Source organism: Monodelphis domestica, chromosome 1, assembly GCF_027887165.1.
Source record: "Monodelphis domestica isolate mMonDom1 chromosome 1, mMonDom1.pri, whole genome shotgun sequence".
In the NCBI taxonomy this organism is placed as follows: domain Eukaryota; kingdom Metazoa; phylum Chordata; class Mammalia; order Didelphimorphia; family Didelphidae; genus Monodelphis; species Monodelphis domestica.
The window spans coordinates 263,060,083-263,087,070 of record NC_077227.1 but is presented as its reverse complement, the minus strand read 5'-3'; the positions used below and the strand labels follow the sequence as shown (position 1 = coordinate 263,087,070).

The following is a 26,988-nucleotide window of genomic DNA, read 5'->3' as shown; positions in this document are numbered from 1 at the left end:
ACAGGCCTAATTATTTAAGAAGTTTGGTGGTGAAATGTTGAAGAACATGGGAAAACAGGATTAAGAGAAAATTTTGGAGTTTTTTGTTTTGTTTATAAGGAAAGGAGTCAGTTGAGAGAGAGAGAGAGAGAGAGAGAGAGAGAGAGAGAGAGTGAAAAGGAGAGACAGACAGGAGAGAGAGACAGAGAAACAGATAGAGAAAGAGAAACAGACAGACAGACGGAGATAGAGAAGGAGAGATAGATAAGGGAGGGGGTGGGGAGAAAAAGGGAGGAGGAGAGAAACAGGAAGAGAGACCAACAAAGAAGGAGAGAGAGTCAGTGAGGGAGAAAAAGGGAGGTAAAGGGAGGGAGGGAGAAAAAAAGAGGAGAGGAGACAGAGAGAGGGAGGATGAGGAAAGCAGGGAAGGAAGAAGAGGAGCAATAGGAGAGGAGAGAGGAAAAAAGAAGGGAAGGGAAGATGGAAAATATAAGAATCATGATTGTTGGAGATTCTGGAAGCGCTCTGTGCATAGGAAAACTTAACTGTGATCAAGATTAAGGGTGTTAAGGATTTGGGCAGAAGGGCAGGAGACTATGACAATCGAGAAGTTTCAAGGTTTAGAGAGAAGGAGCTGAAGCTCATGCCAGAAGTCTCAGTTTTCTCAGTGATGTAAGGCTGCATCTACCTGGAAATGGGGGATGGAAGGCCTGAGAAGAGAGTTCAGATTTTAAATAGTCATGCAGAGGAATGAGGTGAGGAATCAGAGTTGCCCAGAGAAAAAGACTATTTCTATACTTCTGTTCTAATCATCAGCTTCAAGGGTCTGTGGAGGAATTCTTCTGATAAAGATCTAGGAATTTTAGTGGATTACAAGTCCAACCAAGAAAAGCTGATGTTACTGACAGCAAGGAAGACATGGAGCCCAGCACCAGGGATAGTCCAGTGGGCCTGTGGTCTGGGGTGGCCCCACTGGAGGATCATGTTGAGTTCTCTTTAGCCTCTTACTTGGAGGATGGTGACAGGGGGAACACATTCAGAGGAGGAAGGAGCAGGACTCTGAGTCTACTGAGGTTCCATTGATGGAGCTGAGGATGCTTAGCTTAGAGTTTTAAACTATTTGAAGATCTGTCATCTGGAAGAGGGAATGGGCTTGTTCTGCCAGGTCCCAGTATGCTAGGCACCAGTTACATGGAAGCTGATTCTAGCTTCACTTAGGAAAAAAAAAGCCCCAGTCTTGAGAAGGCTCTGGGGGAGGTTGGGGCCCCTTTTGCTGGATAGAAGCTAGATGCTCTCCCAGCAAAGACACGGGAGAGATTAGGAATAATAGCTGCCCTTTGTACAGCACTTTAAGGTTTACAGATCAAATTACCTCCTTTTACCCTCCTTGTGAGGGGAGAGGAGACCAAAGCCCTGGGAGGTCACGTGGTTTGTTGCCAGTGCCCTAGCTGGGAGGAGTGGGGCTCATAGCACTCCTCTCTTGTCTAGCATGTGCCCCCCAGTCTGGCTCTCCATTTTCGGTTGGGTTTGAGTTGAGTTAGATGGCGTCTGAGGACCTTTGCTGTTGACTGCTGGCCACCACAAGAGTCTAGCTTCAGTTGTCATGGAGGATCACTGTCCTGCAAGTAAGAGCTGAGAAAATGGACTATGGGATTTCCCAGGCGGAATTAGCACGCGCAGGAGGGGGAGGGAGGATCTGGGTTGAGACTGTCCTCCATGTTGGTTGCCCTGGGGGGCATGTAGGCCAGGGGGCAGGGGAAGAAGAGCTGACGGGCCGGGATATTTAATAATTATCGTGTTCTAGGCTCTGTTAAACCCTGGGGAATACAAGGAAAAGACAGAAACAGAATTTTTGCACTCTTAGAACTGGAGGCTACACACAAAAATCTCTGCCCTCACAGACTACAGAAAGAAGAAATGGAAAGTCATCTCATCAGAGGGAAGGCTGGAGGTGTACAGGTTACTTGACCTGGTGCAATAGGGATGGTGCTGCTTTGGGTGCAGTGGATAGAGCACAGCCACCCAGTGGGGAAGATCTGGATTCGAAAAATGGCCTCAGACCCCAACCCAGCACAGGTCACTCAACTCTGTTGGCCTCAGTTTCCTCATACGTAAAACAATCCAGAGAAGGAAATGATAACCAGGATCCTTGCCAAGAACCCCAAATGGAGGCACAAAGAGACTGACCTGCTGAAATGCTGGAGCAAAGAGCACAGACAGGGACGGATGAGGTGTGAGGCTCAGCACTTGGAGGCCAGAAGGGCTGTTCTGAGTCTGGAGCCTCACAATTCAGGTCAGAAGTAGGGCATTGTCCCTGGGGATGAGGTCTCAGTGGGGACCACGTGGGCCACAGGCCTGTTGGAGATGGGATTGTTTGGACTGATTTGGGTTGGGAACCATGGGGAGTTCAGTCCCTTATGGTGTCAGGCCTCAGAATTTAGAATAGGAAGGAGCAGTAAAAACAACCCGGGCCAACCTACTCTTTTCACAGGCCTGGGTAACATTCAAGTAGTAGAACCTGACAGGAAAGTGGTGGGAAATAACCCTGACATTATTTCCCAGAGGATATCAGACTCTTGGAATGGTTTTTTCCCCTATGGCCATTATGGGGCTAGTGCTTAAGCAAAGTGTTTCCTTCCCATTGTCACAGGTTCTCTCTTTTTTTATAGAGAAATATTTACTGCTTTTTGTGAGTAAATTTGGTTTCCTCTAAGGGTACTGACTTTACTGATTTTACAGGTTGTAGCTGCTTTAATAGTAAAGTATAATCTCCCATTATGCAATATAGCACTGCAGGGTTCAAACATCTTTTTAAATACAAGTCACAGGAGAAAGGTTTTATGGTTTGCTATTGATAGATCTGAGGACATCTCAAGGTAGGAACATAGATTTTTGGCCTGACTTTGTGCCATTTACTGGTTTGTTTTATCTTTGACTTAGTAGCAGGCATTTTTCTGCCTTGTCCCAGCCTCCAGGTATATAGCACATGCTCTTAATTAAGGCTGCAGTTCTTGAACTCCTGCCTGCCCAGTCTTGATATCTAAATGGTGAACCTCCTATGCATTCATTTATTCAGATAATCATGCATAAATATTTATTGCATCATTGGAATCAATCTTGATTTTTCACCACCCTTTACCATCTATATAGTCAGCCAATTGCTGGGTTTGGCCAATTCTTCTTTCACAAACTTATTTCTTGCCTGTCCCCTTCTCTCCATTCACAGTTATTACCCCAATTCCAGTCCTCATCCTCTTTCACCCAAACTATTGGAATAGCTTTGTAACTGATTTCCCCTTCTTTGTTCTACTTCTACAAAGCTGTGAAAATAAACTTCCCTTTTAAAAACAAAAGACAAAACCCTTACCTTCTGTCTTAGAATCTATAGAAGCAGGGGTTCCAAGGCAGAAGAGTGGTGAGGGCTAGGCAATTGGGGTTAAATGACTTACCCATGTTCACAGCTAGGAAGTGTGTCAGTGAAACCACACTTGAACCCATGTCCTCTTGACTCCAGGCCTGACTCTATCCATTGAGTCACCTAGCTGCCTCCAAAATAATCTTCTTAAAGCAGAATCGGGCCATAACCTTGCCTTGTTCAGGATCCCTCAGGGACTCCCTATTCTCGCTAGGCCAAAGTACAAACTCTTGAGGTTGGTATGGAAAGAAAATCGGTCTGGCTTTAGCCCTGCTTTCTGGACTTATTTCACGTTACTCCCCTTTGCACACTCAGTTTTCTAGCCAAACTGTACTATTTGCCCTTATTTGAACTTGAATTCCATCTTCTTAACTATGTTACACATTTTATATGTCTGCGATGCATTTCTTCTTTATTCTGCCACTTAACTTTCTTCAAGGCTAAATTCAGGTGCTGCCTCTTGTGGGAAACCTTTCCTGATCCTCCTAGTTATTAGAGTCCTCTTGCTCTTTGAATTATCTAGTACCTAGTACAATGCATGGCACATAGTAGGTATAAAACCTTCTTAGTATCAGTTTTTTAAAAAAAACTCTTTCCTTCTGTCTTAGAATCAATACTAAATATTGGTTCCAAAGCAGAAGAGTTGTAAGGGGTTAGGCAATAGGGGTTGTGTGCCCAGGGTCATCCAGCTAGGAATTATCTGAGGTCAGATTTGAATGCAGGACTTCCCATCTCTAGGCCTGGCTCTCTAGCCATTGGGTCACCTAGCTACTTCTTTAAGTATCAATTCCAAGACAGAAGAGCAGCAAGGGCTAAGCAATTGGGGTTAAGTAACTCGCCCAGGGTCACAGGTAAGAAGTGTCTGAGCCCAAATTTGAACCCATGTCCTCCTGCCTCCAGGCCTCATGCTCTATCCTCAGTGCTCCCTAGTTGCCTCTTAGGTTTAATAAATGTGTATTGAATGAATGAATGAATTTTGGAGCTGTCTGTAAGTGTTGTAGTTATTCATGTAAATGTCACATTCCTTTCTTCCCCCACAAAAAAAAAAAAAGCTTTTCGAGGTTGAGGACTGTTTGTCATTTGTCTCTATATCTCCAGTACTGGTCCTGCATGGAGTAGCTGCTTAATAATGGTTTCTTTCTGTGTAAGGTCCCATGTGAGATGCTGTGAGGGATAAAAGAGAAATACGATATGGTTCTCGAATTGAGATTGCTTATGATTCATTTGGGGAAATAAGGTAGAATGAAATATTAGTAACAATACAAGACAGCATTTGATAAAAGGCCAATAATTATTGTAGGAATTTTGAGGGCAAATATGGGCCAAAGCGGTTAGGAAGGAGTGGGATTTAAGCTGGGTTTTCAAGTGTGAGAGGCATCATGGCTGGGGAGGTCTAGAGAAGGTCTCGAAGCTAGGGAGACCTGGCCCTGCCTCCATCACAGACTGGCTCTGTGATTTAGGCACCCTTTCTGTGCTCCACGGAACTCTCTTAAGACTAAGTTCTAACTCCAAGTACTCTCTACTGATCCATCTGTCAGCTTAAATTAGATATAAAAATGAAACCAAGTAAGGGGGACTTCCATTTGGGATCCAGGTTAAAAAAAAAAAGACTAAATTTCAGAGAATTTGTGTTAGTAGGGAAAGTTTCCTCCCCCAGGAGTTCTCGGTATCATTAAAATACTGTTGGAGGGCGGGGGTGGGTGGGTGGGGGGCAGGTAGGTGGCTCAGTGGATGGAGAGCCAGGCCTAGAAATGGGAAGCCCTAGGTTCAAATCTGGTTTCAGACACTTCCTAGCTGTGTGACCCTGACCAAGTCACCTCACCTTGTCTAGCCCTTGCCTTCTTCCTAGGAATTGTTACTAAAACAAAAGTAAAGGGTTAAAAAAAAAAGTAGTGTTCTCTTCCTCATGGATATGTCCCTGTGACTGGTCCCTTCCCACCCTCTTGGCACAGCCCAAAAAAATGAGTTGGCATGAGAAGGGATAATGCTGGGCCTGGAAGGCTTCTGGGTGGTAGATCGAATCAAGGTCAGCTCCTTTGAAAGGTAGTCATTTCTGTGAGGTCTGGTGGAGACCAGGTAAAGCCTTGGGATGGAGGTCTTGGCAAGGGGGAGCCATGGTGATGCAGAGAAGGGTGGAAGACCTGATGCTGGGGAGAAGCTGCTGGGTACTGGTGGGAAAGAAGCAGGAAACCTGGGGTGTTTCCCTATCAAGCCCAGTGAGGATGCCTTCCATCCCTCTTCTCCATTTTTAGGCCTTTTAGACAAGAACATAAGGGGATCACTGGTAAGGGTGAGGGCTTGGCTTGGACATTCATCAGGAAAAATTCTTGGATGCTTTTCAGCCCATCACAAACGCCTCTTATTCAGGGGGAGCCTGAAGGGCAGGGCGTCCCTCAAGAGCCTGCTGTCCTCAGAGACTTTTCTTGTGGGTGGGTTTTGGGCCAGACTTCTGTCAGACAAGGGTTGGGATTTAGCTCCTCTCCCAGGGGTTTATCTCTTCTCTCATTCTGGCAAGTAGATTGGGCCAGTGGATTTCCACAGTGAAAAGAAGAGAAAGTTTTATTGCTGATTTCTGAGTTGTTTGGTCATCCTTTACCTTGCTCTCTTCCTAGCACCCCCATTTTAAAATTAGAGGGTACTTCTGTGTGGGTTGGGGGATTGTGGAGTGGGTCTTTTAGTCAGAGCCTTGGGATATCCCTAACCTAGAGTCATGCCCCATTTTACAGGCATCTAGGCCTTACAGGCCCCTAAAAAGGCCTCCCCCTTTCCTCTCAGCCCTATTTGGGCAGAGTGAGTTAGGGGGTTCTGGTGGGAGGCAGGGGGAAGAAAGCAGGCCCTGAGCTTATCTATCATGAATTAAATTGAGCTCTTGGTAGGAGGTTGATTGGAGGCTGGTGGGTGAAGGCTACAGCTAGGTTGCACAGTGGAGAGAGCACTGGACCTGGAGTCAGGGAGACCTGAGTTTAAATCTAAAAGCAGGCTGTTAGTAGCTCTATGGTTCTAGATGAGTCACTTAACCTTTGCCTCAGTTTCCTTATCTATAAAATGGGGATAATAATGGCACCTACCTCCTGGGGTTATGATGAGGATCAAATGAGATACCATATAAATGTTAGCTATTATTATTATTGTCAGTCACTCATAATAACAAACAACCTGATTGTTGCCTGTACTACCCATTAGGGTTAAGAAGGGAGCAGAGAATTCTCTGAGCTCTTCACAGACTTGGTTCCTCTATCAAGTAGTAGTTGTCCTTTGGTCCACTAGTCTGTTCTTATTCCAGTTTCCCCTATCATCAAAAATTAATAAATTTTAACCTTTAAACTACTTGTTTTTCAGTTGTTTCAGTCATGCATGACTCCTTATGACCCATTTGGGCTTTTCTTGGCAAAGGTACTAGAGTACTTTGCCATTTCCTTCTCTGACTCATTTTACAGATGAGGAAACTCGGGCAAACAGGGTTAAGTCATTTGCCCAGGGTCATACAATAAAGTAAGTGTCTGAGGCCAGGATTAAACTCAGAAGGATGAGTTTTCCTGCCTCCAGGCCCAGCCCTCTATCCACTGCCCCACTTTGCTGCCCCTTTCTCTCAAACCATGCTGTTATTGTCAGTTGCTCTCAGTTGTGTTCCACTTCATAATCCCATTTGGAGTTTTCTTGGAAGAGTCACTGAAGTGATTTGCTGTTTTCTTTTCCAGTTCATACCCAAAATGACACAGGACCTAGAGAAATAAAAGAATTGGAGTGAAGGTCTATGCATGGCATATTCCTTTCTATTTTGTTATTTAAGAACACATCTTTCACTTAGTAATAGGTCAAACGCACTTTTTCCCACCCTATTGACAGTTTTTTTTCACTTTCAGTGTTTTTTTTTGGTATTTGCAATTACATACATTTACAAATTATTCCCACTTCATGGAGCTTCATAGCAATGTAAAACAGTTAAGTAAAACTAATAATATAATGATTTCATCTGAAAGTACTTGCAACATTTCCCATTTGTAGCATCCCCTCCACCTTTCTACCTTTTTAAAATAATGAACAGAAATCTATTTTCTCTCTATTCCAAGCCCTCTCCATTAGAGAAAAAAGAAAAAAAAATTCTTACAATAAATATGCATAATCAAGCAAAACAAATTACCCTAATGGCTATAAAAAAAAGTCTCTCTCATTCTTCTTCCCCAAGTCCGTCCATTACTTCTCTGTCATGGATGGCATGTTCATCATTGGTCTTCTAAAATCATGAATGGTCATTGTATTGCTCATCATTCTTACAGCTTTCAAAATTGTTTTGTTTGTGGTGGTGTTACTGTATAAATTGTTCTCCTGGTTCTGCTCATTTTTTAAATCTATTTACAAAAGTTCTCAAAATTATTCATTTTAATTTTATAGTATAAATTATTCTCCTGGTTTTGCTCACTTCATTCCCCACTATAAAGAGCATAATGGATGAAGAGTCTGGACTTTGGGCCACCTTCCTGATGTTGCCATCAGAAGTGGAGTGCAGGTCTTTAATCCTGCAGGAATTAATGCTAATTCTCAGTTCAATTTACCTAAAGGAAGCAGGGGTCCTTCCTGAAACTTGTCAAATCCATCCAATCCCATTTTGTTCCTGGTCCAATCCAGGTAGATGGCTGTGGGAGTGATGGATCATTTTGTGGGGATGTTCTCTTGACCTCACTTCACCTGTTTGCCTGGTCTGCGTCTATGTTGTCTGATGTTCTCATTTCTCTCTCTGTCCCGCTGTCTCTCTTCTCCTGTGTCTTCTCTTGATCCCCTCCCTCCCTCTCCCCTACCTCCCCCTTCCATTCCCTTGTGATTTTCTCAGGGCTGGGCTTCAACATCGTCGGAGGGACAGACCAACAGTATGTGTCCAACGACACTGGCATCTACGTCAGCCGAATCAAAGAGGATGGGGCTGCGGCCCAGGATGGGCGGCTCCAGGAGGGGGATAAGATCCTCTCGGTGAGAACTGGTTATCACCTCCTTCAGGGGCCTCCATCTCCCAAGCCTTACACTTTCTCCCTTTCTTTGGAAGGATTCCTGCTGCTGGAATTGCACCATAGAGGTGACCTTAAGAGTCCTAGATATTATCTAGTTTGATGCTAGCCTTTAGACCAGTAAGGTGGTGCCTTTTTTTTTTAAGTAGAATATGATCAGCTCAGTTATCCAAGGCACAGAAGGGAAGGGGTCTGCTGATGATGGTCACACAATTAATAAGCAAGGTGCAGGAAACGAGAGTAGATCAAGTATGCCTGGCCTTGAGCCTCACAATACAGAGTTTCTTCACTGCCAAGACTGCTCCCCTGGTAGTTGTAATCCCAGTGCATCTATCCCATGTTGATGCTTGGATTTGGGCCTTCCCTGCGACCCTTTCTTTGGGTAGCTTTCAGAATGAGTCCCTTTTTCAGATGCAGCAGGATCTATTCTTAGGGGCTTAGCTAAGACCCCCCTAGGACACTATGAAATACAAATGTAATACATGTAGAGAAGTTGGTAGGATTTGTGTAAGTAGCATGAGCCATGAAAAAGTTAATGATGGGTCTTAAAGAAATCAGACTGTCAGTAAGTGTGAATTTCCATAACTACTGAAAATAAAATAGAAAACATTGGCCTTTCTTAGGGCTGCTTGTGGTCACCTCCGATGCGTGTGTGTACATGTGCATGGGCATGTGTACAGGGAGGGCTGGGGAAAGTTATTTTTGCCTTTTCTTTCTCTTACTTTGATTCCAGGTTGGGCTGAGGGTAGGTAACTATTGATATTCTCATATCTGATAGGAAGAGTGGACATGGTAAGGATGTTGGCAGAGTAGACCTTGGTAATAAGCCTGACTCTAACGCCCTGAAATGGACTGAGGGATTGGGAATGGACTATGGTGTAACCATAAAAATGTGGTTTGCCAAGACTCTGAATTGCCAGAACTGTAAAGGTTTTGGCCAAACTGTAAAGATAATTTTTAGTGTCTTGATTTAAAATCTAAAATTAAGTGGTCGCCATGGGAAAATTCGCAAATATGAAAATAGGAGATTTTAACTAATACAAATGAATGAATTAAGGGAAGGAGAGAGAGAGAGAAAGAGAAAATAGTAGAAAGGGCCTAGGACATTGGCCTAGGCCTGAGCCTAAGGGAGAGCGAGTCAGTCTTTATCACTCACCACAAGATTGTCTTCAAGCAAGCTCCAAACCTCTGAACTCCAACTAACTTCCAATCCAAAAGCTCAATTCAACTCAAATTCAATAACCCTTTGAATTCCTCTTATCCCTTCCTTTTAAAGAAATTTTCTCTTATGTCACCTCCCCTAAATCTTCACATCTACCAATCACAGTAGACTCTTTTCCAGGACTGCCCATTCTTAGTTCTCATCTTCTTTTGTTCTAACCTTTCTGGTTAGATAAAATCTACTGAGTACTTCATACCTCTTTTGTTAAGCTTGCCTTTTGTAAGTTGCTTGACCTTTTAGTGATTAATTTAAGCTTTATAGGTACTTAGCACCTTTTTGTATTAGATCTAAAAATAGACCTAGCTTAAGGTTTTAGCTTCACTATAAGTATGAGTTAGGGACTTTTCATTGTTCAATCAGGAGTTTTCAACTTTTATCTTCCCCTAAGGCACTGTGTGAGTAGGGTGGAGTAATTTTTAAAGTTCTCAATACATTCCTGACCAAGTACCTCTATTGTTAAAAATGGGGAATAACTTAATCAAATCTTCTGAAGTAGAGTCTGAGCAGTTTTAAGATTCACAATCCCCCCTGATGATCATTGGGAGACTAGTCTCCCCATTGATCATTTAACATAATCATCTTGTAGTCCTAAACTCACTTCTAACTACAGATGTATACAATATTCAATTTTCTAAGAGGAAATTACAGTATTTTAGGGAGGAATAGAAAAGAAAGAAAGCAAAATCAATGTTTTTCTAGGTGTATTGACTGAAAGCCAAATTAGGGGCAGTCCCCTTGGCATAAAAGTGTACATTTAAATAAATGTTCAATCAAACTTCAGTTCAATCAACCACACCCAAAGTTCATTCTTGATCTTCTTGATGTAGTGTGGGTTTTCTGGCATCTTTCTGCAACAATTCATTCTCTGGATTTAGGAGTTAGCAAGCTTCTTCCTTGAAGATTTTTTCTCAAACAAAAAATTCAAAATCTTGGATTTTATATTAAAATACAACCCCCCCTGAAGTGGGTGTTAAAAAACATGCAGTTCAGCTCAGGATGCAATGTTGAGTTATGGGGGTGTATGAGTCAATTATCAAAAGAAGAGAAAAACACAACCAAAAACATAACGAAAGAAAAAAGTGGAAAGAAAAAATCAAAATAGGTCCTTATTTGGGTTTAATAAATTTCTAACAGGCCCTTGTAAAGGTCCAATTTAAAGTAGTTTCTATCCCATAAGTCTGTAGGACAGAATGCAGTAATATTTCACTTACCCATATGTAGCCAAGACTATGGGAAGTTGCCATACTATAAGAAAGGAAAAGAACTAGAATTCTATTTTGATAGGGAAAGTCTGATTTTTGCCATTCTCAGGGATATAGGGAGCCAGCATAATAGTCAAATTTTGTACTTGTATGAATACTTCACAAAAAGTGTAGATATAAGGAAGTCCTACAACTTAACATATGTCAAGCGTCGCAACCTCGAATCTCACATTAGTTTTTTCTGTGTGCTCTTTTTGGCACTATTCAGGTTAAGTCTGTGCTCCTTGTTTTTATCCCTTTTTCTAGAATCAGACACAAACATTAATCACAGTCCCAAAACATTTTTTTTTCAATTCCACCAGGTATTTATTAAAGACCAGAATGTGCAGGGCATCATGTGAGATCCTGGATGCTCCATACCAAATAGAAGCTATCTTTTCCTTAAAGGGGATTACAGCTCAATTATTATCCCCCCTTTGGGGATGCAAAAACTTGAACATATATTAGTCAATATAAAGAATATATAACTTACACAAAGGTAATTTATATTTTTTTCCTTTTAAACATTATTTTATTTGGTCATTTTTAAACATTATTCATTGGGGGAAAAAAAGATCATTTTCTTTTCCTCCCCCCCTCCCACCCCCCTTCCCATAGCTAACGCGCGTTTCCACTGGGTATCCCATGTGCCCTTGCTTCGAACCCATTTCCATGTTGTTGCATTAGGGTGTTCATTTAGAGTCTCTCCTCAATCACATCCCCTCAACCCCTGTAGTCATGCAGTTGCTTTTCCTCGATGTTTTTACTCCCACAGTTTGTCCTCTGCTTGTGGATGGTGTTTTTTCTCCATGATCCCTGCAGATTGTTCAGGGACATTGCATTGACCCTAATGGAGAAGTCCATTACCTTCGATTGTACCACAGTGTATCAGTCTCTGTGTACAATGTTCTCTTGGTTCTGCTCCTTTTGCTCTGCATCACTTCCTGGAGGTTGTTCAAGTCTCTGTGGAATTCCTCCACTTTATTATTTCTTTGAGCACAATAGTATTCCATCACCAACATATACCACAATTTGTTCAGCCATTCCCCAATTGTAGGGCATCCCCTCATTTTCCAATTTTTGGCCACCACAAAGAGTGCAGCTATGAATATTCTTGTACAAGTCTTTTTCCTTATTATCTCTTTGGGGTATGAACCCAGCAGTGCTATGGCTGGGTCAAAGGGCAGACAGTCTTTTATTGCTCTTTGGGCATAGTTCCAAATTGCCCTCCAGAATGGTTGGATCAATTCACAACTCCACCAGCAATGCATTAATGTCCTCACTTTGCCACATCCCCTCCAGCATTCATTAATTTCCATAGCTGTTATGTTAGCTAATCTGCTAGGTGTGAGGTGATACCTCAGAGTTGTTTTGATTTGCATCTGTCTGATTATAAGAGATGTAGAACACTTTTTCATGTGCTTAATAGTTTTGATTTCTTTGGCTGAAAACTGCCTGTTCATGTCCCTTGCCCATTTATCAATTGGAGAATGGCTTGATTTTTTGTGCAATTGCTTTCGCTCTTTATAAATTTGAGTAATTAGACCTTCATCAGAGGTTTTTGTTATGAAGATTGTTTCCCAATTTGTTGCTTCCCTTCCAATTTTGGTTACTTGGTTTTGTTTGTACAAAAACTTTTTAATTTGATGTAATCAAAATTATTTATATTAAATTTTGTGACTCTATGTTTTGTTTGGTTTTAAAGTCTTTCCCTTCCCAAAGGTCTGACATGTATACTATTCTGTGTTCACCTAATTTACTTATAGTTTCCTTCTTTATATTCAGGTCATTCACCCATTCTGAGTTTATCTTGGTCTAGGGTGTGAAGTGTTGATCCAGACCTAGTCTTTCCCACACTGTCTTCCAGTTTTCCCAGCTGTTTTTGTCAAATAGTGGATTTTTGTCCCCAAAGCTGGGGTCTTTGGGTTTGTCATAGACTGTCTTGCTGAGGTCATTTACCCCAAGTCTATTCCACTGATCCTCCTTTCTATCTCTTAGCCAGTACCAACTTGCTTTGATGACCACTGCTTTATAGTATAGTTTGAGATCTGGGACTGCAAGGCCTCCTTCCTTTGTATTTTTTTTTCCATTATTTCCCTGGATATCCTTGATCCTTTGTCCTTCCAAATGAACTTTGTTATGTTTTTTTCTAATTCAGTAAAAATTTTTTTGGAAGTTCAATGGGTATGGCACTAAATAAATAGATCAGTTTGGGTAGGATAGTCCTATAACATTTTATCAATAAATGGCAGGTTCCCATAGTTTAAGCTTTTGGGTATGCATTGATATTATAGCAAGTATATATATATGTTAAACTTCTATTACTGCAGAAAAAAATATTAATTATATGTACCTTTAGTACAAGAAATGAGAAAAAAAGAAAAAAATCAAATATTCTAATAAAAAATAAAAGGAAAGCAATAAAAAATAAGGGGAAAAAATCAAGAATTCCTCCCCCTGCCTATGCCCCCTGCCCAATCTGCTCAGCCCCAGTTTCACACCCTGTCCATGCTTCCTATCCCACACCCTCCAATCATGCTTCACACCCCACCCATGCTGACCACCCTACCACCTCCACCCTAAGTTAACACCCCACCCATACTGACCATCCTAATGCCTCCACCTTAAGTTCACACCCTACTCATTCATCCAACCCTAACACCTCTGTATCCTTTCCCACAGCTAATGACCCTTCTTCCTTTGCCCCTCCTTTCCACCCTGCCCAATTCAATTCCCAGATCCTTCCTACCTCTGATCCTTCTGGTGCTATGGGACAACAACAAACCCTCTCCCTCAGTGTGCCCAACCCTTCTCTTTCTCATACCAACCCAATTGAGAATGGAGTAAGAAGCCTAGAAACAGAAACAGGAGTACCAAATAATTCAGATCATTTATTCCCTTTAAGGGAAGTACCCACTTTTAATAAAAATGGAAACTTGGTATCTGTAAGACACCATACACCTTTTAACCCTGAAGATTTAAATAAATTCAAGGAAGATCTTCCATCATTTGAGGAAGAACCAATATTAATTATAAAAAGATTGGAGAACATATTCAGAACTTTTGACCCTACTTAGATGGATATTGAAAATTTATTAGATAAATTTCTGACAGAGAGAGAAAAACAATGTCATCTCTCTGGCTAATCAGAAAAGAGGTGGAAGAGGACATTTTTGGTCAACTGAAGATCCACATTGGAACCCCAATGTTGAACTAGATCACACAAAATGAAACCAGGCCAGAGAAGCATTATTGACAGCCATGAGAGCTTGCTCTGATAGACCTGAAAAATGGTCAAAATTTGAAAGAACCCGACAAGAAATTGATGAGACCCTCTCTGAGTTTATGGACAGACTTATTGACATAGGAAATACATATATGGACCTTGATTTATTCAGAGAAAGAGACATCAGGCAAATATGTAGGCAATTCATTGAGAATTGTTGTTCAGTGGTAAAAGACTACTTTAAAACTAGCTGTCCTAATTGGGACTCTATGGACCTCAAAGAATTGAGGAGAGTAGCAACCTATGTTTATAAGGGTTGTGTAAAAAGACCTGAGGAACACAACATGTTAGGGGAAGACTTAAAGAAAGAAATTGAAATGTTAAAGAGACCATTGAAAAATAAGGGAGAAACTATAGCCCCTTTGCAGGAATCCATGGATAAATCAGTAACCTGCCACTTCTGTGGGAAGAAGGGCCACAATGGGAAAGGCCATTAATGATGAGAGCCTTCAGGTTTGACCATCAAAGAGTAGAGCTCACCGAGGCTGACCCCTTTATTTTATTCCATTTTATTTATTTATTTATATTTATCCACCAAGGAGGTTAAATGACTGGCTCAGAGATACCCCCATTCTCTCTAGGAGAACCAGAAAGAATCCCTGCTTAGTGTAGGCTAGGAGACTGGAATGGGAGGTCACCAATTGGGAAGTAGTAGGAAAGGCCTGTCAGAGATAATGAGGAGTACAGAGCCCACAGAGGAGGCTTAGATGTTGAGGATCCTGCCTTGGCAACAGTCTGGTGATTTCTTGGTTTTTGTGGTAGTTTACTTTCCTTTCAGGCACTCCTTATATTTCCAATCATTCATAAGTAGTGTGGATCAAGGTTGCAGGAGGTCGTATGACATAGTGAATAGGGTTCACCTTTGGAGGCAAGAAGGTCTGAGTTCATGTCCTGGTTCTGACATGTGCTGTGTCTGTGGGCAGGTTCCTTACCCTCTCACTGTCTCAGGCAGAGATCTTGTGGTGAGCTGTTGCTTGTTTGCATTAGTGGAGAAAGGTTTGACCCCTGGTCTGTGAGTCACAGGTCTGGAACCATTTCCCTGGCTAGAATGAGTATGTGCCAATGCCACGTCTTGGGGCCCCCAGCTTCAGCCAGAGGTACTTCCGGAGTCCAAAGAGAGGGACTCCATCCTTTCCTCTCTCAGTGACTGAGTTTGAGTTAGTCAGCATTGACCAAAGAGACTGAGACTTCAGCTTGTCTTTTTATCTTTATAATAAATCCTCTTCCCTTGTAGAATCAGTACTAACTACCAGTTCTAAGGCAGAAGAGCATTAAGGACTAGGCAATGGCGGTAAGTGACTTATCCAGGGTGATACAGCTAGGAAGAATCTGAGGCCATATTTAAACCCAGGACCTCCCATCTCTAGGCCTGGCTCTCAATTCACTGAGCTACCCAACTGCCCCCTATACATTACTTTTTAAAATCTCATTTGGTAGATAAGTTCTCTTCAGACAGATTCTCTATTTTCTTTTTCATCAGAATTATTTCTTCTGAATGTATGTCTTTAGAATTTCATTTCTCAGGTTCTCTCCGTCCCATCCCTTATGGGATCACTTCCCCTGTAGCATAAAGATCCCACATATCTTCCTTCTGAACTCCAAATCTAAGGTGCATGTCAGACTGTGCCTTTACAGCAGTTGAGAATGTTCACTTTGCCCTAGGGTTCCTATCATCTAGATAGATATCATCTAGAATATGCTCATGGTACTCACTTTGTTCCTGCTTCTTTACGACCCTAAAGAGTCCTACCACGAGTACTTTAGTATATAGTGAACCTTTGTTTTTGGCATTGGCTTCCTCGGAGTAGAATTGCTGTGCCACATATATAGATAGTATAGTGACTTTTCTTGTATAATTTGTCCTATTCCTATTTTGTCCCAAAGTCTATCATGCCATGACCACTGGAGTAGTCCCACACTTTCTTTTGCTTACCTTGCTGTATTCCAAGGGCATCTTATTGGCTATGGAATTTTATTTTAGAGGCAAATTGGGCTGACTTGTCTAGGGCTACACAGCTAATGTGAGTCTGAGGCCCAATTTAAACTTCCAGACTCTAGACCCAGCCACCTGTTGCCTATATAACTCTTGCTCATTATTCTTCCAGTTATTTCATGTCCCTTCTGTCAGATTTTGGACTTCCCTGTTCTTAGTTCAGTGGTTTCCTTCCTTATTTTGACAAGCTCTGCTTTTTTCACTCCAATAGACTTTGTTGTTTTGTGGTTTTATTGTGGGTTTTGGTTGTTTTGTTATGTGCTTTGGAGCCTTCAATGTTTTTAATCTGTGGCATACAGTTATGGGCTTCCAATAAGAGATCGTGATGCGATCTCCCGACATCCTGTGGGCTTAACTTTAACCTCTTCCATTTTTACCTAAATGATGTCTACCTTTTGTCATAGTTCCATATCCTAAGGTTAAATGGCAACATGATGGTTTTCCATTATCTACTAGAATAATGAATCTTTTAAAATTGCTATTATGCATTGACTGTTCCCCCTGCCCCCCAAAGAAAAGGTGGTTTTTCATGGGGAAACATTTCTATCTTGTGAACTTTCTGGACGATGCCCAGTTCTTTTAAGACAATTAAAACTTTATATTTGAACAACTTTAAGCATAAATAACTTTTTACCAGTGGAGGAAAAAGAGTATTTTTTAAATTCAAAGATACTTTATTTTCCCAATCACATGTTAAAATAATTTTTAACAAACATTTTCAAAAATTATAAGATCCAAACCATCTCCCTACCCTTACTAGGAGATGGTAAGCAATTTGATTTGGGCAATACATATATTAATATGTAAACCACATTTCCATATTGGTCATTGTTGTAACATAGGAGTTTATTCACTCTGCCACACTGCTGTCATTTGATTAGTCAGGAAGGTTTTCCCTAGGAGATGTTACATACGGTCTGGCCACAAGGACCAGGCCACTCACAGACTTTTATGAAATCTCCATTTATTTTGTCAATTAAAAGGTGGTGACTGAACTTATTCTATTGGTGATTGTTCCATTTTCACAAAACCTTTTGCCTCTTAATACCACACAGGGACCAGGTCATTAGTCTGCTGAATTTTATACTATGCTATATGATTATAGAATGCAGTGAAATTAGATGGTGAAATGTGGCCAGGCAACAGTCCTGTACAGCACCTATTGTGCATAGAAACCAAAGGGGGGGTGGGATAGAATAGTCATTGATGTGTATCCACAAAGGAGAAACCATTCAGGGCCAAGTAAAATGGCATCAACAGCTAAAACTTTATAACCTTTAATTCACTGGTTTACAACAAGCCTTCCTAGATTTGTTTTTTATCTTTGCTTTAACCTCTGATGAGGAAATGTACAGGGCAAGAAATTTTTTTTTCCTATGGAATGCTTTATGAATTTGTGTGTCATCCTTGTGCAAGGGCTGTGCTAATCTTCACTGAATTGCCCCAATTTTCATATGTGTGCTGCCAAAGCAAGCCCCCCAAAGGGCAAGAAAATGAAATCATTTCAAGTATTTAGTACCAATGAACTTCTGGCATTTATGACCTGAGGGACACATTCAGTTCCTCTTATTATATCTTCTATATCTACTGATAGCCTATCATATAGGGAGAGTTCATATTTTAAATGAATAACAAGCTTCAGATCCTCAGTCCTTAAAAGGGTTTGGTTAAGTTCCTTCTACTATGCTTACTAAGGCAGGAAAGGGGATTAATTCATTTTGTAAAAAATTTTTTTTAAACCCTTACCTTCTGTCTTGGAGTTAATACTGTGTATTGGCTCCAAGGCAGAAGAGTGGTAAGGACTAGGCAGTGGGGGTCAAGTGACTTGCCCAGGGTCACTCCTGTCTCTAGGCTTGTGTAAATATTTTTAACAGTTGAAACCGAAGCAAAATTTGTTCAATGTTCAATTCCTTTGTCAAGTAGAATACCTTTTTAGTATATTTTACTTGAGAAAATCTACTATGACAGAAGGCTGCTATGACTTCAGTGACAATTTTACTGGATTAGCATTTTATTAATCAAAAAAGCATTTGGAGAAATATATGCGGGGCATATTTATTCATTCGGTCTATCTAAGGTATTTTTGCTAACATTGAATGTGGATTCATGAACTCCTTGCAAAAATTACCCCTCAAAGATCCAAAATCACCTTTTTGAGAGTCTCTGTTCTCAAACAAATAAATCTGTTAGTACTGCTCTTTAAAAACAGTTTTGGGGCAGCAAGGTAGTGCAGTAAATAGAGCACTAGGCCTGGAGTTGGGAGGCCTTGGGTCCCAGTCTCTCAAGGAAGCAGAGTTATATGTAAAGATCATCTGGTCCGGATCTATATCCAGAAATGCTACTGGTCTGGGTGACTTTTGGCTTAATGCCATGTCTCAGGTCCTGCTGTTATTTATAAACTTATAGGAAAGTGAGAGGAAACTAAAAATGAGATGATATAATTCAATGGAGCCAGGAATTGAATAGCAAGGTAAAAGAACATAATTGGATTTATTAAAAACAAACAAACAAGGGGGTCAGCTGGGTGGCTCAGGGGATTGAGAACCAGACCTAGAGACGGGAGATACTTCCCAGCTGTGTGACCCTGGGCAAGTCACTTGACCCCCATTGCCTAGCTCTTACTGCTCTTCTGCATTGGAGCCAATACACAGTATTGATCCTAAGATGGAAGGTAAGGGTTAAAAAAAAGTCTTATTGATATTTTCTATCACCATTATTTCCCAGTCGTTCCCTTTCTCCCCTTCCCTGAATCCATGAAACTGTGAACCCTCTGTAGTAACAAGTAAATGCAGTTGGACAAAGCAAATCCATGCATTAACCACAGCTGAAAATGTTTATTCATTCAGCACCTTTAGCCTGCTACCTCTCACTGAGAAGCAGGAGGCTTGCTTTAACATTACTAGGGAATGGGGTGTTGATCAGAATTCTAAAGTGTTTTATTGTTGTTTTCCTGTAGATTGTTGTGATTGTCCTGTAAACCATTCATTGGGTTCTGCTTATTTTAGTCTATATCACTTCATGTAAAGCTTCCTCACTTTCTTTGACTCATTGTATTTGTCCTATTTCACTGCACAGTAATATTCTGTCACAGTCACAGAGCAGTTTCTCCAGCTGTATCTAGTTGTTGGGCACACACTCTGCTTCTGCTTATTAGCTGCTACAAAAAGTCTGTGTCTGAGACTTCCCTCTAGCTTGGGTTGCTTCAGAATTCTGGAGGTGCCGGCAGCAGTCTCTCCACACTAATTCATACATCTTGGTAGCTGGGGGGAAAACACCAACCCTTGCCCCCGCACACGCATGCTGGAGAATCTAAAACGGAGCCCTTGTGAGGTCCGAGGAGAAAGAACCTGGCCTGCAAGGGGAGCGGGGGAAGCACATGGAGGAGATGGCATTTGATTTGGGTAGAAATTCCGTAGAAGAGGGAGAAGGAAGGCACATTAAGGACTGGGCACAGTGTGAGCCAAATCCTGGAGGCAGGAGGACCCACTGAAAGCCAGAGGATAGTCCCGTTTGTCAGGGGCACCGAGTTCAAGAAGGGTAGTAATGGGAGACCAAGTTTAGTATGACTGAAAAGATTGGACAGCACCGAGTAGAGGAGGCCCTGAATTCATGAAAAATGAATGCTGCCTCTTTTCAGGAAGCAGTAGGGAGCCTTGGAAAATTTTTGACAAGGTCTATGCATTCTTTACCCTGTGCTCATTTTTGTCCTCCTTATAAAGCCTGCTTTGTGAATTTTGTCCTCCTTATAAAGCCTGCTTTGTGAATTAGCCATAGAATTCTCCTTTGAGGAATTTGTATTTTGAGGACCTCTCATAAACCTGATGGGTGGATTTACTTGAGCTTTGCTTTTAAATTACTTTCTTCTTCTTCCTTCCTGTTCTTGGCAGGTGAACGGCCAAGACCTGAAGAATTTGCTGCATCAGGATGCCGTGGACCTCTTCCGAAATGCTGGTTCTGCCGTGTCTCTGAAAGTGCAGCATAGGGTGGGCATCCCTCCATCTGCGGGTTTGAAGCCAGATTTCAGAGAGCAGGCTTTCTGGAGATCCGCTCCAATTCCCACCCTTTCCTTCTCCTGTTATCTTTTCTAGGACATAAATGGGAGTGCAGGGAGGAGGGTTTTGATGTGCTTTCTAGTATTTTAAGTCCCCCAAGGTGCAGCCTGTAGTCTGTGATGTTCCAAGTGCTATCTGGGACACTGTTAGCTGTTTAGATTCAGTCACATCCCCAAGCCTCTCTGAGATGAAGCCACCAGGCTTGGCAGTGCAGAGATCATGGTGACTGTGGTGAGAGTAATTTCAGTTAGGCAATGAGGTTAGAAACCAGTTTGCAGAGTTGATAACTTAGAATTGTAAATTAGACCAGAAGGCACCTTTGAGGCTATTAAGCCCTTTTTGTTATTGTTCAATTGTTTTCAGTTGTGTCTGACTCGTTGTGACCCCCTTTAGGGTTGTTTTGGGCCAGGTGAACTCCTTTACATGGTATTCTCCAGTTTTGTGAGTAAACGTGGAGGCAATATATGGTGAAGATAATCCAGAGTTGGCATTTGGAATGGCAGGAAAATCTGTAAGATTGGGGGCAAAGGATTTTAGAGAGAGGATGAATGAATACAGTTGAACTTATTAATTATGAGATCAACATGGGCAAAGGAGGAAAGTGAGATTTGGCAGTTTTAAGGCTTGGAAGATTTTTGAGGGATGAAGGGTTTAGAATTCCCAGCGAGGATGGGGAATATATTGAGTTGGGGAACTAGGTAGCTCAGGAGATAGAGCATCAGGCCTAGAGTCAGAAGGTCCTGGGTTCAAAATGGCCTCAGAGGCTTTCTAGCTGTGTGACCTTAGGCAAGTCACTTAACCTCAATTGCTTACCCCTTACTCCTCTTCTGCCTTGGAACCAACATGTAGTTATCAATTCTAAGACAGAAGGTAAGGGTTTAAAAAAAAAAAGACTGTCTTTAGGAAGAATATGGTGTAGGGAGATATGAAATAATAAACAGGAGATTCTCATTGATAAATGAATTTTGGAAGTATTATTCAATTGAAATGGAAGGCTCATGAGTAGTGGTGAGGTAAAGGGTGTGACAATCCCTGTGTTGTTGAGATGGAAAGATCAAGTCATGGGAAATGAATTGGAAAGTTTGAGAGGTCAATAACAAGTATTGATGTCCTCTAGTATCACAGAAAGGAGAGAGAGACAGCTAGATGGTTCAGGGGATAGAACACTGCACCTGGAGCTGAGTTCAAATCCAGTTTCAGACACTAGCTGTGTGGCCCTGGACAAGTCACTTGACCTCTGTCTACCTTAATTCACTAGAAAAGGAAATGGCAAATCACTCCAGTATCTGCCAAGAAAACTTTTAATGATATCATGGAGAGTTAGATAAGACTGAACTATCAAACTTTTATTTCGAGAAGAGAGGCCATCAATGAGCCAGGTCCTGCACTTTTTACAAAGAAGGGAGAATGACTTAGGAGGCCCTAGATTACTTCTACTAGGATATCTAGCACTTCTCACTTCTTATCCTTTGCGAGGTATTTGGTATATCTTACAAAAGAGTCACTCAGCTATAGGAGAAAGCAGCTATTCATTTATTCATTCATTCATTCATTCATTTATTTATCCATTTATTTATTTCTTGGTCATTTATTTTGCCCAAATTATGTGAATTTTTCTCCCTTTCATGTATCAAGAATTAGGGGAAGAGGAGTTTAGGCAGTGAATGAAAGACCAAACTTTGATTCCTGAGGAGAGAGCCATTTGGGATTTGATTGAATTATCATAGCAGCCCTGGGTGACAGAGGGAATTAGTAACCCCTTCCACCCTCTGCCCTAGAGGGCCTTTAGGAACATCACTCCTGGAGAGCCTCAAGCTTTATGACCTCCTTACAGGCCTATTGCTCCTGGGAAGGCCTCGAGCACCTCCATTCTTCAGCAAAACCATGGTGGAGCCCTGTGACCCAAACCCCTCTCCAAGAGCTGTAGCACAAATAACACATGCCCTTTTGCCTTTGCTTTGTGCTTGTGTCTTTTGGTGGTATTTCTGAAATACTGGCTAGCTTGGATGAATATTCTTCTTTCCCTTCTAGGTCCAGGTGCAGAATGGACCGTTGGGCCATCGAGGGGAAGGAGAACCAAGCGGAGTCCCTGTTGCCATGGTGCTGGTGCCATTGTTGGCTGTTGCCATGGCAGCAGCCTGGGTCATCATGAGATATCGGCAGCGGCTGTGATAAGAATTTGTTTTCCCCCAGAGCCCCCTGATGATCTTTCTCCCTCTCTCTGTCTGCCCACCTATCCACTTCTGTACAGAGCCACCACACGATTTAAAGAGAACGAATGGACTGTTCTGTTCTGGACTGATGTTGGGGAGGGCTTGTCCAACTACTGAAAAGCTGTCATTCTTCCGAGGAGGGTGGAGGAGTGGGAAATGGGTTGGCGAGCTGAAGGAGAGAGTGCTGGGTATGGGAGAGATGGGTATTCATTAGGGTAACCCGCGGTCCAGCCATGGGCCTCATCCCCTAGCTAGGAAAATCCTGCCAATCTGCTCACCCAGGGTGATACCTTTCCTCTTGCCTGGCCTGTTTCAAGGCCGGTTGTGTGAGCTGAGAGAAAGAGAAAGGGTTTTCCTCTTTTAGTGATCTTACTTGGAAACTCTTTCCGGTCCTCACTTTTTTCCTGTCTACAAACCTAGGTGCCTACATTGAACAAAGGAGAATGAGGGGGCCATTTTTACCATTGAAAAACATGATGATAGTAAATGCCATATGGAGAATTAAAGAGACAAAATATTTTGTGGTTTTTAGGTTTTTGGTGTTAGGGCTTGTGCTTTTTTTTTTTTAACCCTTACTTCTGTCTTAGTAACAACACAAAGACAGAAGGACAAGGGCTAGGCAAATGGGGCTAAGTGAATTGCCTAGGGTCACAGTGAGGCAGTGTCTGAGGTCAGATTTGAACTGAAGTTCTTTCTACTCAGACCTGGTGCTCTATCCACTGTGCCACCTGGCTACCCTGGACTTATACTTAGTTCTTCATAATGAGAGGGCACTATGGAAGGGTCCTGGGCTTAGAGAGAGAAGCTGAAGGAACTAGCCAGAGATTTCTCAGGGAAAATATTTTTTCCCATGACAGCTATGTGGGAGAGGTTTTTTCACCCTTTAATTTATAGGCACTTCATAAAAAATCTTTGCAAAAATAAAGTCCAAGACCTTACATTAAGAAATTTTATAATTTATAAAACAGCTGTCTCTCTCTCCCACAGAACACCCCAATTCCCCACATGCTTTCTTCCTTTCTCTTTGTTCTTTCTTTCACTGTCTGCATATCCCTAACTTTGCCTGGAGACCCTTTACCCTAAACTCTCCTGGTCCCCATATGTTTTGAGACCTGGCCCCTCCAGAGCATCCAGAGTCTCACTGTTGCATGGTTGCCTGTTTACATGCCAACGAGCCCAGATGATGGCCCTGTGAATGCCAAGTTGAGAACTGAAATCAAGTTTTGTTCGGTCAGGAGCATCCAGGATGATTCTAGGCAAAACTCCTCAGAGCAAGGCAAGAGGTAAAGGGGCTCTCTCCCAGGTCTCTCCTCTTCCCTCTACCCATCTTGGATAGTACTTCCATGTCCTGTGCCAAAATATAGCAATTAGCATTCTCTACTCCATCAGCATTCAGTTCCGGGGTCCCATGCCACTATAGCCTATACATTCAGCTGTAGAAAGGTCTGTGAGCTTGAAGGGGTAACCTGATTGCCTCCTGGGCTACTAAAAATTGTCCTTTTCATCCTGTGGTCCCCTGTGAGATGAAGTTAGCTAGGTAGGTGGTCCAGTTGTGTTAGGTGCCCACTAATGCCCATCAATCAGACTCCTGGCAGCTCCTGAAAGAAGTCAGCGGGAAATTGATTTCTTCCAGTAAACAAATATTTATTGAGATGCAAGGTCACCACAAAGCCTTTTAGCCTAGTTTTATCTAGCTATCCTTCAGGCTACCCTGTCCTGATAAGGGAAACCTGTCTGCAGTACAGACAACAGAAGCGGGGTCCAAACTCAAGGTTCAGGATTTAGTCGGTGTGGGCACTTCCCCCCAGGGATTCCTTCACCCTCTCCTCCCAGGTGATTCCTCTGTTTTCTCTCCCAGCTCACTGAAGGTCTCCCTACTGCAGTTGGGGATGGGTTGTTGCCTCTTGGGCTGCCCATCTGTATGTGTATCCTAACCGTGTGGCCGCTTCTCCTGCCTCTCTGTTCCTTGGTGCCTTCAGTGACCTTGTGGCGTGTCCCCCTGCCACCATTCTGTGGCATTGGTAATTGCCTGTCCTGCATCTTTCTGTCACTCTTTGCATTATGATGTTCGTTCTTCCGAATGGGTGGTGTGTTTCATCCACCTCTTCTGGGATCGCTGGGAGAATGTGAGCATGAAAGAGGTGGGCTTGATTGGCAGTGAGCCCTTGGTCTTACAGAAATCCCAGCCCTGAGTGCTGATAGGATCTTATCCAACCTCGCCTTCTTTTTTTTTTTAATTTTATTTAATTGATTAATTAAGAGAATTTTTCCATGGTAACATGATTCATGTCCTCCCAACCCCCTCCCACAGCCAACGAGCAAATCCACTGGGTTTTACATATATTGTTGATCAAGACCATATTTCATATTATTTCTATATTTGCACTAGGGTGATCATTTAGAGTCTACATCCCCAATCATAGCCCCATCAAACCATGGGATCAAGCAGTTGTTTTTCTTCTGTGTTTCTACTCTCACAGTTCTTCCTCTGGATGTGGACAATGTTCTTTCTCATAAGTCCCTTAGAAATGTCCTGGATTGCTGCATTGCTACTAATGGAGAAGTCCCTTACATTTGATTGTACCTCAGTGTATCAGTCTCTGTGTACAATGTTCTCCTGGTTCTGCTCCTCTCGCTCTGCATCACTTCCTGGAGGTTGTTCCAGTCCCCATGGAATTCCTCCACTTTATTATTCCTCTTAGCACAATAGTATTCCATCACCAACAGATACCACCATTTGTTCAGCCATTCCCCAATTGGAGGGCATCCCCTCATTTCCCAATTTTTTTGCTGCCACAAAGAGCATCTCGCCGTCTTAATATGGAGCTCAGTTCATTTTCTGTCTTCAAGACTTCCCCAAGATAAACGTATTGATCTCTATTCGGCTGCTTGTGACAATTTGGGCCATCTGCTTTTTTCTTTCACTGTGTTTCCCCCTGGTGTGGATGACTAGACCAATCTCCTTCATTTGCTGTGAAGGCTTTGTTGTGTTTCAGGGCTCAAGGCAATGAGGGGACTACAAATAATTGCATTCTATTATTATTGTTTCTAAATATACACATTTTTAATGCCAAAAAGTTCTGCTCTTTCAGGAATGTTATTATTGTGATAAATGACATGTGTGTCGTAGGACTAAGAGCTTCTGGTGGGTACATAGTGGGTATGGAGGGTACACATACACCATTTTCAAACCCCACCTGGGGTACAGAGATGGCTTTGTCCCAGCTCTGGAAAGAAGCATGTTTCTTCCTTCAAGAAGCTTCTTCTCACTGGGAAATTGAAACTTGGACACATAAGAAGATAACTAGCAGTGAAAGGCAGTAAATGACAAGTTCCAGTGAATAGTATAACATAATCCTTATATACTTTTGTAGTGATAAAGTCATTCTTTATGCTTGTGTCTTCATTGCCTAGTCCAGTGCTTGGAGTATGGTAGGCTCTTAATAAAAGCTTTTTGGTTGATCAATTAGTGATTTAGAAGTTCAGTGGAGGGACAGCTAGGTAGCATAGCAGAATGCTAAGCCTGGAGTTGGGAGGTCCTAGGTTCAAATCTGACCTCAGATACTTTATAGTTGTGTGACCCTAGGCAAGTCACTTAACCTCAATTGCCTGGGCCTTGCTACACTTCTTTCTTAGAACTGATATTAAGACAGATGGTAAGGATTTTAAAAAAATTCAGTAGAGGGGAGCAATCACTGAATTGGGGAACCTTTATGGATCTGGGCCTTAAAAGATAGATAGGAGATATGAGTAAAATAGTGGGGAAGAGAACATGGGAAACTGAAAAAGTCTAAAAAGAGATAGCACTATTCAAGATAGGTTTGGAATTTGAAGGCATAAATGAAAAGTATTTATTAAACCCATGTATATGTGCCAATCACTGTTCGAGGAACTGAGGATTCACGTATAAAAGCAAGGTACGACCTGTCCTCAAGGAGCTTATATCCTAGCTGGAGGAGATAACACACAGAGAAGGATCCCCGGAGGAATGTTTGGGTTTGGTACTTTGTAGGGATGAGAGTGGAGCCATATGGGGTGCTACCACTTGGCACCTCCTTCCTAGAAGCAATGGTAATATTGATTTGATTCATGTTCTCAAAGCAAAAAGGTGAAAAGGTTGGAAGTTAGGGGGTGATAGGGATGGGAAATGCATGTGTTGGCAGGATGGATGACAAGGAGATGACTAATGTGGATAGCCAGGTGGAATGGGAAGCAAGTTGGAGGTCAGTGCTAGGCTGCATATACATCGTACTGGGAACTATCAATATTTTAGAGAAGTGATAAACCAATAGCTATCACTTGAAAATTTGTATGCACATTTATCATTTTGTATCAAGTATTTCTTGAACCCTTCCTGTGGCCAAGAGAAGACCTGGAGTTAAATGCTCACATTCTATCACTAGTATTGTGGTCGTGGCCAAGTTACAATGTCTTTGTGCCCGAGGTAGCTATATAAAACCCATTTCCTGAGTTATAGATGTTTTGCAATCTGAGAGTCCCCTCACTGAGGAAATCACCAATCCTTGATGTATTAATTGATGGGGTATTTATTGTAAAGAGACACGTCTAGTTGGCAACATGGAAGAA

At 42.1% G+C, this 26,988-nt stretch overlaps 1 protein-coding gene and 1 non-coding gene across 2 annotated transcripts in view; one reads left to right on the top strand and one right to left on the bottom strand.

Moving 5' to 3' along the window:
- Positions 1-25,478, top strand: part of SYNJ2BP (synaptojanin 2 binding protein) — a 36,639-nt gene extending 11,161 nt beyond the window's left edge. Inside the window, exons 2-4 of the mRNA XM_007472921.3 lie at positions 8,223-8,359; positions 20,024-20,119; positions 22,220-25,478. Of these exons, the coding sequence (XP_007472983.1) occupies positions 8,223-8,359; positions 20,024-20,119; positions 22,220-22,360 (374 nt within the window). The 3' untranslated portion in view covers positions 22,361-25,478. The remainder of the gene's footprint in view (positions 1-8,222; positions 8,360-20,023; positions 20,120-22,219) is intronic.
- On the bottom strand, positions 17,507-17,609 carry LOC130456657 (U6 spliceosomal RNA). The gene has a single exon (XR_008915722.1). It is a non-coding gene; the product is annotated as a U6 spliceosomal RNA (small nuclear RNA).
- Positions 25,479-26,988: the final 1,510 nt, after the last annotated feature.